We start from the raw sequence: 11677 nt of genomic DNA on the forward strand, positions 1-11677 counted from the left end.
GGGCTCGCTCCGGCGCGGGCGGTCCGAGGGGGCGCGGGATCTGGCACTCCAGCAGGGGCGCCGTCAAGGGGAGGCGCGGATGCGCGCGGGCGTTGTGTGCGGCGCGCGTCGGGCGCGCGGGCGGGAGGTGGTTCGGCTCGGGAGGCACCGGGCAGGGCGGGCGTGACGCGAGGAGGAAGCCGGGGCGGCGGCCCCGGGGCTGGGAGCCATGGCATTTTGGCCGTGGTGTCCTGTGCGCTCGCTTCTCATTGGCAGCTTGAGGTGCTGCTGTTGTGGGTGCTGCGTGGTGAAGCTTGGTGGTCGGCGTTGGAGAGTGCAAGGCACAACAGGAACGGCTCCAATGATCTCCACGCTTTTGGGTGGATCAGATCTGCAGGCCTCCATAGGGATGTGTGTGTTCCGGGCGAAAGCCTTGACCCGACTTTGTCGGTGCCGTCGACGGCGGCGCTTTCGGGCGTCGTTCCCTCCTTGAAGGCGTCGCTGTGGAACTCATCTTCTTCTACGTGGGGCTCGGGCTCTCCGGGTGAAAACCTAAGCTCCAGATTTCTGGAGCGGGCGACGGCAGCGTCTTCGTCGTTTCCCTCTTGGGGGCGTTGCTTGGGAGAGTTAGCTTGTGCTTGGTGCGTTTGGTTTTCTCCTACATCGGGTTTGGTGGATGCCGGGGCAGCGGCCCCGGACGGCTGATGTGCGCCGAGGCGGCGGCCTCGGAAAGTGATGCGCGGGGCGGCTCCATGGGGCGGGGTGACGGCTCGGCCTTGCTTGGGTGGCAATCTTGGTCCACTTGGGTGGCAGGCTTGTCGGTCCGGTCGACGCGTTCCAGAGAGGGCGGTCTGACCTTGCGTCGGGGCGGCGGCCCCGGATGTGGTGCGACGTTCGTGGTCTGCGAGCGGTTGCCCTGGGCAGCGTGGGCTGCGGGCAGCTGGGTTGTGCGGCGTTGCTGCTCGAGCGGAGCGGTGGTATGTCGGGGCGGCGGCCCCGGAAGGTGGTGTCGGTTGATTGCGCTGGGCGCGACGGAGCGGTGGATGTCGGGGCGGCGGCCCCGAGAGAATCACGGTGGCGTCCAGACTTCTGTGGCAACGATGATGGTGGGAGCGATGTCGGCGACGCGGCAATGGTTGCGATAGTCGGCTCTTCTTCGGCGTGTCCACGGTATTGCCTCGGTTTGTTTGTTGCTATGGAGTCGAAGCTGCGGCGGCGAGGCCCTGTGGTGTACGATGACTGGCTGCATGTGGCCTTTCGGCGATCTTCCGTGGCGCCAGCCGTGCCTGGTTTTGTTCTTCTGAGTTTTTCGTCAGAATCGGAGCTGCGTTGTCTGTCCGCAGGTCGACATGTCGTTGATGAGGGTGGGCTTTGCCCTGTGTGTTTCAGTTTATGGGAGTGGGCTTGGCCCTTGTTGTTCCGGTTTTTGCCCGGTTTTCCGTAATTAACTGGGCAATTCTCTTCTGCTTAATTAATAGATGAGGCAATCTTTGCCTCCGTTTCGAAAAAAAAAACTGCAAGTAGCCCATCGGGTGATGATAAATAAGCTCATCAAGCCAAGGGAGAATAACCAGCATGGACATCGTGACCACAACAAATGAGGAAGCAATTACCACCACTGAAAAATACACCATACATTCCAATTTTGAACCCAGAGAGCGCACACACAAACATTGTCTATCTTGATCTCCTGTTGCCAATTCACGCGTATTATTACTCAAGACCCCGCCAAAAAATCATCAAAAATGATTACATCGAGGCATGATTACAACATGAACACCACACAGGCTACAACTACAACCCTAATGTCCTATGTGCTGGCAACAATCAGGAACATTAGCTATACCTACAGCTAACCCTAAACAATTTGCTACAAAGGGATCACCACATTTCCCCCGAAAATAAGCATACACATATCCCGTTGCAATCATTACCGAGGGGACGTTCTTTACATCGATACTTTACACGACTGTTTGCCCATCCTTCTTCAATACGAAAACATGTTTAATGATTCCTTTCCGTTAGGCCTCGGTAGTGGACTGGGCTGAGGGTATGCGATTGAAAAATGCATGCCGTTCGGTGTATTATGAGCTGAAGAACCAGAACTAGACTTATAACTCGTCGGTGGAGGGGACAAGCTATGGGTATCCAAGGAGGTTGGAGCCGTCAAACGATGATGACCCAATGACCCAGAACATCTAGAGCTGCTTGTTTCACTGGTCGGAGAAGGCAATAAAACAATAACAAGGTCAAGATCTGTAACAGTGCAAACCTTTCATGGACAGATCAAACACCAAATTACAGACAGAGAAGTGTGAAGAAAGTACACACCCATTTGTATTTGCCTGTTTCCCTCTCACACAAGGCTCGGTCTTCCAGGACTTCTTTTCTCTTGAACAGTGTCCAGCATCCTGGCATTAACACTAAAAGTCATGAATGTCCATGCAAATATCGAAACTCAAGTGGATACATTAACTGAGGGAAGCTTACTGGGGATTTATTTCCTGCAGGAGAATGTACAGAAACGTGCTGGCTGAAGTGATTTGAATTTTGGATGAATGGGTGTTCCAGCAGCTTGCTTGCTGTAGGTCTCTCAGACGGGGTTCTCTTGAAGCAGCCTTTCAGAAAATCCTTCCCTTCTGATGATAAATTATCTGGAATTGGTGGGTCTTTATTCAACACCTTAAACATTGCAGCAGGCTGTTGCACCACAGAAAAGCAGATTACATGCTCAGAATCCCAAGACAGGGAAGGGAAATACCCAAATGTTGACATACTCCCCCCGTTTTTATTTAGTCCGCATATTAACTTTGACTGAAGTCAAACTTTATAAAGTTTGACCAAGTTAATAGAAAACAATATGAACATTTACAGCAAAAAATCTATATGATGTGAAAATATATTCAATGGTGAATCTAATGGTATTGATTCGGTATTGTATATGTTAATATTTTTCTTTAGAGTTTGTAAAGTTTGACTTTAGAAAAACCTAATATGCAGAATAAATAAAAAACGGAGTACATTACTTCTCCATTCGCAATTTTATTTAGGCCAATGTGCCAATGTGTGGCAATTATCATCATTCATACACAAAATTACTCCCTCCGTCCCACAATATAAGATGTTTTTGCAAGCTAAAACAGCTTGCAAAAACGTCTTATATTATGGGACGGTGGAGTAACTAATGAGAAGTGAGCTACCCTAATTACGTAAACCCAACTCATACAACACATCCTGATTTTACAAAACGGAGAAAGGTTTGAATTATTTACCCCTTCAAGACCACTCCAAGGAGGCTTGCCGGTGAACATCTCAATAATTGTGCAACCGAGGCTCCAGATATCAACGGCAAGATCGTAGCCTACATCTTTGACAAGTGTAGCCTGGACAACCTGGGATACAAATGCGCAAGTGTGACTGTGCCATATAGCAATGACCAATGAGATGCAGCTTACAGCTCTATGAAACAAACCAAAAGGCAAAACCAAAAATATGTAAATCTAAATGCCAACTTGGCAGTATGCCCAATGATGTGATTTTACAGTAAAATGTCCATTCAAACTAAATGATTTCATATCAAGCAAGATTGCAGACCAAAAATGCTATCAGGTTTAGAAGAAAAAGAAGTCCACGTTGCAATCTTGAACTACTGCACAAGACACAAGTTCACATTTCACTTTGAACTTGTAAACTGCTTATTTCAATCCTAAATTGTGAAATCGGTGTTTTTTTTACCCCTTAACGATAGTTCAGGGTTGAAGACCGGAAATAAACGGTTTACGAATTTAAGGTTCAAACGTGAACTTCTGTAGTTTAAGGATGTTAAGTGGATGTTCTTTCTTAATTTCGAGACATATAAAGTTAGTAAAGGTCGTCACAAAATCTAATCTATGTGGGATGATAAGCATCCCTTGAGCATATTTTCACATGTTTAAGTTATCGGCGTCATTTTATGGAAATTATAATACCTTAGGCAGGCTGAATGTTCGAGAAATCAGCTCTCTTAGGTGCTGTAGCAAACACATTGCATGGAAATAAAGTTCCATTAAATGCATGAATCGCTTTTGAGAATTTGGAACATCTGCTTTTCTTTCCAGAGCGCCATGTCCACAGGAAAACTACATGAAATGGATGTAAGCATGTTTGGTGGGCTACACACAGTTTCTCTGCTTGAGAAGTCATTATTTTACATTGCGCAAATGCAGTTCAACCTTAAATGTTAAAATTATTGGCATGGCTAGACAGGATAGGTATCAACCACTTGGTCAAACCTAATCAGAGAACCGAACTCACACCATCTCGAGTGCTTTACTCCCAAAATCATCCACCTGCACATATTAACGGTTGAGACCTTGTCATGGCTTCAATGCAGGCCCAGGGGAATATGCTGTAAGTACCTTGCTGGCATTGTCAGTGTGACGTCCACCTCTAGCAGCCTAGACTCAAGAGTTATGACCTTATCAAGGTGTTTTCACATGCCATTAGCGCAGCACAGGCTATAACCATGTTGGTCTTCCTCATGCGCAATGAGACGATGACTGCACTAAAGCGTCATTCCTTTAGGAGTCAAGCTTCATGGTTCAGTAACAATTCAGTTTCAGCAGCAAGCTTTCGACAAGTTTCATGTATCAACAAACTCAGGTTTCAGGTTTTCACGAGAACTGAGCGCTAGCTCGGTGGTGGGAGTTTACGGTGGTAAACTCACCGACCCGCGTTTGAACCCGTGGGGTGCTATCTGCATGAAATCCGCAGAAAGGGAGGGATCCATTCCCCTTTAACCACGTTTTTGGTTTCAGGTTTTGCTACTGTGTTACAAGAATGTTTCAGGCTTCAGAACAAAGTTCTAACACATGGGTTTCAAAACTTACAACAGGGTACCAAGTTTCATGTGGATTTCAGCAAGTTTCAGATCCCTGGAATTGATCTATCATGTAGTTTTCATAAAGTTTTGACAAAGTTTCAGGAGGTTTTGAGCTAGTTTCAGTTAATTACTCACAAGAAAAGACGGTAGGCCCCTGGGTTAAATTTCTCTTAAGAGAGTATTTACAGCCTATTTGCAAGGGTGAAGCTGCATATCGACCGCGGTGACCTCTAGGCTGAGGGAGTGAGAAGAGAAGCAAACAAGCATACGTCATAACAGAAGCTCCATTAATAGTGACTATCTACACAGCCATGGTGGTTCCCAAATCTTTTCATGAACATGCAGGAGAGCTGCACGTGAATATATTAAGCAAGAAAGAGTTTACAGACCCAATATATGAAAACGACCTCCCTTATACAGAACCTAGAGAGAGGAAACTACAGAGACAAAAAAAAACGACCTCCTCACTAAACAGAAGATTTAATCCATCAGACTCTTAGCTGGCTCCGACAGCCAACAACAACCTGTACTTATCCTTGATATTGCCGTATGTGTTGAAGATTGTGGAACTCATGATTGAAGATTCCACCATTGAGTTCCTTCTGAATCCTCCTGGTGGTGCCCAAATCTGACTCAGAAGAGGCAGTAGCGATTGCGATCCAGCATCAAAGGGAAGTGTGAAGGAGACCCAGGTAAAGGTGGATGGAGGAGTGTGATGCCGTCACCATCATCCTTTATTTCTTGGAAACAACATCACGACATCCAACATGAGGAATGGAGTAGGCGTGTCAATCCTACATGGCAGAGGAAAGGCAGCGAGGGTGCCGGAACTGAACCGAGTGCTGCATTGCCATTGACTTCAGAGTTATGGGTACTAGGTAGCCACTAGTTTTGGGACTGGGATGAATGTATATAGGACAAATCCCATTGTTGGGTTATAGATGGATCAAACAAACCTTATTGAAATGCCCAGTTGGGTGGGACTATCAAAGGATCATCTTCCGATAGTTCTTTTCTAAGCAAAATGTGAAATGGATGGAACAATTCAAGGCCCCCTATATGTGTTTTTGGTATGCAAAAAGGTGATTCTAGCTCCAACTGAAGAAGCCTAAGATTGGAGGTAGCCCTATTTGATCTAACAGACCCAGCTACAACCTGGAAGCTTTGGATGAGCATGAGCCTCGCCGAAACAGGCTTAACTGCTTTATATGTGTTCTTGAGTAGTGCAGTGGACTAATGCATTACATTTTTCGAGAAAACGTGAAAGACCTTTGCGTTTCATTTCATTGAAAAGGCGGGAGTTTGGGTTACAATCATCCTAGGAGGCAATCATACAATGCAAAAGCGCGAAATCAGTGTACATCCCAGGTTTGGGGGGTGAGGCCAAGAAGCCCCAGCGCTCCGGCTCTGGCCCAGAGGGCCACCTCCTCCTTGATCTTGGTCATCAGTGCAGCAATTGAGGGGCTGGCTCTCTCGAAGACACAATCATTCCGGTGTTTCCAAATCATCCAGGGTATGAGCAGGGTCGCGGAGGCGAGGCCGTTGCTCATGGGCTTGGGCGTGAGCTGCCTCGCGGAGAGCCACCAAGAATTGATCGATGGCTCGCTGCCGAGCGGGTTGCAGGGTACCCTCAACCAGCACAGTACCTCGTACCATATCTGCCCTGAGAATGGGCAGGCGAGGAGATGTTGGATGGTTTCCGGCGCCTGGTCGCATAGCGAGCAGCACGCGGGGTGCTGCAGGCCGCGGCGGGCGAGGCGGTCAGCAGTCCAGCACCGATCGAGATGAGCAAGCCAATGGAAGAATCGGACGCGAGGCGGTGCCCGGCACTTCCAAGTAAGCTTCCAGGCATCGCAGGTGGTGGATCCGTGCATGCGGCCAGGTAGGCAGACTGGGCAGTGTAGGTGCCCTTCAAGCTCCACTTCCAGTTCAGGCGATCCGGCTCGGCAGAAAACGTCGTGTGCTCGATCAGGTGCCATAGCTGTAGGTATTCGCCGATCTCCTGTATACCGATGGTGCCCTGGATGTCATGCGCCCAACGGTTAGCCCGAAGGCCGTCCGCAACCATCCGCAGTTTTCGGCGGCACTTTGGGATGCAGGAGTATAGCCATGGCGCGATCTTGCGGACTGAGCGGCCTGCGATCCAGCGGTCATCCCAGAACAAGGCCTGCACGCCATTTCCGATTTGCATGGTTGTCGAGGCGAAGAAGAAGGCACGCTCGTCATCGGAGAACTGTAGATCAAGGCCGCTCCAAGCTCTGGTGTTGTCAGTGCGGCTTAGCCACAGCCAACATGTGCGTAGCACGAGGCCGGTCCGCTCGAGGTTGTGGACGCCTAGTCCTCCAAGCGAGATCGGGCGAGCGACGCGCCGCCAGTTAACGTGGCAATTGCGGCTTCCGCGCGTCCAGCCCAGAGGAATCCCCTCTGGATTTTCTCGAGCGCCTTGATGATCCTCTTCGGAGGTGCTAGCACCAGCAGCTGATGGATAGGGATTGCGCTGAGCACGGCCTTGACAAACGCGAGGCGGCTGGCCTTGTTCATGAGCCGCGGCTTCCACATAGGGAGCATGCCGGCGGTTTTGTCGACCACGGGCTGAAGTTGAGCTGCGGAGGGGCCGCCTGATCGTCGATGGGATGCCAACGTAGGTGATCGGCAAGTCCACGATGGGGCAGCCAAGCAACCCGATGACGGGCGCCACCTCGTCGTCATCGCAGCCAATAAGGGTGGACGAACTCTTTAGGAAGTTCAACCGGAGGCCCGAGGCACGTCCAAAGAGCTACAGGATTGCTTGAACCGCCAGGATGTCGCACATAGCGATACGGCGGGGATTGGTCGCCGGGGGTGAAGCTGTTGCAGGATGCCCAGCTCGGTAGCGCGGCGTAGGAGGCGGCCAAGCGTGTCGACCGCTAGGACGAATAGCTGGGGAGGGAGGGGATCGCCCTGTCGAAACCCGCATCAGTGCCAAATGGCCGGGCCGGGCTTGCCGTTCAGGAGCACCTTGGTGCTGGCCGAGGAAAGAAGAATGGCCAGCCAGTCCAGGAAACAGAAACTGTGATGCAATTTACTTTGGCTGGTGTCAACAAATTAGAATGCACAAGTATTTTCTGCACGTCAGTAAAAAAACAATGCCTACTACGCTTGAAGAAATTAACCTTGGCACGATGACGAAAAAGAAAAACAATGATTAATATAAAGACTAACTAGTTCGCACCTCAGGAGCCATCCAGTATGGTGTTCCTTTCAGTGAAAGATTTGGAGCTGCAGTGCTCAACTGAAAAGAAGAAGAAACAGTCAAGGAAATTAATTAGAAAAGTAGCACCATGGCAAATAAGGAAAACCTGAAATCACAAGTCCAATAGAAAAATAAACTGTGTAATAGTAAATTCATTGCCTCTCAGAGTATGCACTAAAAATATAACTATAGAAGTAAGGAATACCAAAGTTAATGTCATATCAAAGTATCAAACTAGTTCGAAATAATAACCAATAGTCCAATCCAACTAAGAAATATTGAAATGTTTTACCAAGTACTCATATCAAATGTCAAATTTACGCTTAACAGCTTATGGCATACATAATGCTCAGGTAGTCATAATGTGACGTAAAATTAAAGATAGGCAAATGTTCATCTGTGTCTAATCCTTCTCAAAGTGACTACTGAGTACTTATGTGCAAAGTGCTGATGCTGTCAGAAATTATAAGCCAAGACGCAAAGTGGAACTCACATGCTTAGCCATTCCAAAGTCTGCCAATTTAACCACGCCATTGACATCAACAAGCAAATTTGCTCCTTTAATGTCCCTGCAAAAGTATAATAATTTTATCTACATCCATCATCCATGTGTCATTTTAGCCAACCAATACTTGCTAACAGACAATAGTGGGATCAGAATCAGCCCTTAAGATGTGGATAGAGCTGTACAAGAAGCTCAAGAAAACAAAATGAACTGAATGCAGAATAAAGTTGGAAGGGCAAAATAGGACCAAGCAGTCTGACAATTTGTATAAGGGGAAAACAAGAGGTAATGTAAACAATTGAACAAAGGTAAGGTTCAGAAAGTTAGGAAACGGCCAGTGGCAAACAATTATCAAATAAAAAACAAATAATGAAAAAGAAAAATTACCTATGCATAATTTTTTGGCTATGTAGGAAAGCAAGACCGTTAAGGATATGGCGAGTGAAGTTGCGGACAACTGATTCTGTCATTGCACCACAATGTTGACTAATGTACTTATTAATTGAACCCGGATGAACATATTCCAGGTATATGTAGAATCTATCTTCAGTCTGCAATATGTCCACATCACCATCAATAGCAAAAGTATATAGCACTGTTAATTCCCTCACTGTGGGCAAGTAGAACTTACAGTTTCACTGCCGTAGTACTGCACTATGTTTTCATGCTTAAATTGGCTAAGGAATTTAATTTCCTGAAACAAAGGTGATGGACAATCAGAGAACGTGCAAAATTGCATGATCCTTGGATAGCATAAGAAAATAGTGGTGTACAGTTATTGCCCAACCAAGTTCCAGAAAAATGGAACAAGTACGGTCAGAGTTTTACATATACTTAAGTATTGTATAGTAGTAAATGCAAGGCAAACCAAATGTGAGCATAAGCAAAGATATGCTTCTTAATCCTCAACAAGAAAAGAGAACATTAAACAATCACATTGAACAAGACCAATGATCTCCATACTGCAGAAATAAGAAACATCAACACAAGTATGGCCGAACCTGTTCCAATTGCTTCAGAGACTCAACTGATTTTGCGTCATCAGGAATTATGTTAACCTCTTTCATGGCACAAAGAGCTCCGGTGTGCCTGTATGTTGGTGTGACGGTATGTTCAAAATTTAGAGAAGCGGTTACTACAATAAAAATGGAATATAGCATACCTATTGGTAGCTTCATATACACAGCCATATGTGCCACTGCCGATGAGCTTCCTTTTTTGCCACTGACCAGCCATTGAGGGCGTTTCAACTTTTGGAACTGATGGGTGGCTAAAATTTGTTTGCTTTGGGCTCATTGAAACAGGAGGAAGAGGTAATGGGTGAAGATTGGCATTCGGAATGCTCTCAGAACGAGAAGTGTGGTTCTCTGGGAAGAAGTTTGCATGCATTGGTGATGGAGGTGCACTTGGGTATCTTGATCTAAGAGCAGGACTTCTCAAAGGACTAGACCGAGGAGATCGCTCCTGGCCACCCACAAATTTTTCAGGTGAGGTGGAAGGGGGTGAAGATCCTGATTGATCTGAAGACCATGGTGATGGTGCTGACAATATATTGCTACCTTGGATGGATATTGCAGCAGATGAGAAGTCTACAAAACTCAACCTTCGAGGACTCTGTACAGGACTTGAAAACCCGCTGCTCGGGGCACTTTTAGCAGGAATATTCAACCTAAAGTTCAAAGTTTCAGTTGGGCCATCCTGGAACTTCTCTTTATATGTCTTTCTCCGTTGGCCACAGGTGGCCCCATGTGTGCCAGCTGACCGTAAGTCATTGTGCTCATGAATCTTTTGAACACTTTGGGGCATAAATCTATCACCAGAGACATTAACATCAGAAACATGGTCAGATATGGTCGAGTTAATCTGATCAGTGTGGCATGACAACAGATTTGTTTTTTAATAATCATGTTCATGTTCAATCTTCTTTACTAGCAGCTTCATGGAAGTTAATCAAAGCAAATTACACTTCACTGACTTCAGTACTGAAACAATCTCAGTCACTCATCAGTAAAATCACAATCTGAGCCAGCTTTTCCTTTCATGTCAAGATCTAATAAATTGGCAAGTAGCTTAACCAAGCATCATCAAGTATAAATGTTATGGGGTATCATAGCACCAAACAGCAAATTGTCTCAACTCGTTCTGGGGGTCCAAAACCACAATAACTCTTCGTGACATATCATCCAAATTTCGCTAAGGTGCTATGATCTCCTAGTCATAAGCTAATAAGTTCACAGAAAGCACAAAACCCTCTTGGTAGAATGCAACTATGCAGCAATGTATGTCTGAAGCCCTAATCCATTTCAGATCGTCAACATGGTTAGACTATATCAAAGGCCATCTTCCCTGGTCTCTCAATCCCTGGTCATCTTATTGTTCACCTAAACTGTTCTCACCAACCTCACAACATTCTGCCCTACAAAGTGGTCAAAATGCTACTAGTGTGGCAGTTTTAGTATATAGTGTCATGTGTCATGCCTTCTTATATGCCCATATTGTTGGTAACCCCAACCTCATTCAGAAATCACTGCTAGTGGCATCGTTGCTAACACCCTAATCGATTCATCGGTACTAAAACAGAACTAACAAGGTTACGCCGTTTATACAAACTTGAACAGCAAAGGAAGGAAGCTTGAAGCATCTGCTAGTACAAAACACAAAAAATGCATCCCCACCTTGGAAACGTGGACGGCCTCTCGCCTCCAGTCTCTGCAGCCACTAGGAACTCGGCCGATCCGTTGCAATCCCCGTCGAACATCCTCGGGGAGGGGAGCGGCCTCCCAGGCCCTCGGCACGGCGAGTCGTCCTGGTGGGGCAGCGGCAGGGGGTGAGGCAGCAGCATGGGCGTGGAGGACGACCTGGCCGGCGCCGCCTCCATCATGTTACTCGGCGACCTCGAGATCGGCGTGGAGCTGGCGGTGGCGAGGCAGGACCAGACCGCGTCCCTCCTGGCGGGGTAGGAGGAGGAGGAGGGCGGGGCGGCGTGCGAGTCGTCGAGGCGGAGCGCGGAGACCCCGACCTCGATGTCGTCGACATGGCGCAGGCGGTGCTGCCTGGTGAGGCGGGGCTGGTGGTCGGGCCCGGCGCCGAGGTCGCCGGC

General features: G+C 47.6%; 1 protein-coding gene across 1 annotated transcript; it reads right to left on the reverse strand.

The window, feature by feature from the left end:
* Positions 1 to 1598: 1598 nt before the first annotated feature.
* LOC119310237 (mitogen-activated protein kinase kinase kinase 5-like) lies at positions 1599 to 11677 on the reverse strand (the record flags this gene model as incomplete). The annotated part of the gene is made up of 11 exons (XM_037586051.1): positions 1599 to 2195; positions 2311 to 2390; positions 2470 to 2679; positions 3252 to 3371; positions 8052 to 8111; positions 8566 to 8641; positions 8965 to 9128; positions 9209 to 9271; positions 9579 to 9666; positions 9740 to 10387; positions 11253 to 11677. Coding segments are annotated over 11 exons (2163 nt in total), but the record flags the coding sequence as incomplete, so codon positions are not given.

Source organism: Triticum dicoccoides, chromosome 5B, assembly GCF_002162155.2.
Source record: "Triticum dicoccoides isolate Atlit2015 ecotype Zavitan chromosome 5B, WEW_v2.0, whole genome shotgun sequence".
Lineage (NCBI taxonomy): Eukaryota > Viridiplantae > Streptophyta > Magnoliopsida > Poales > Poaceae > Triticum > Triticum dicoccoides.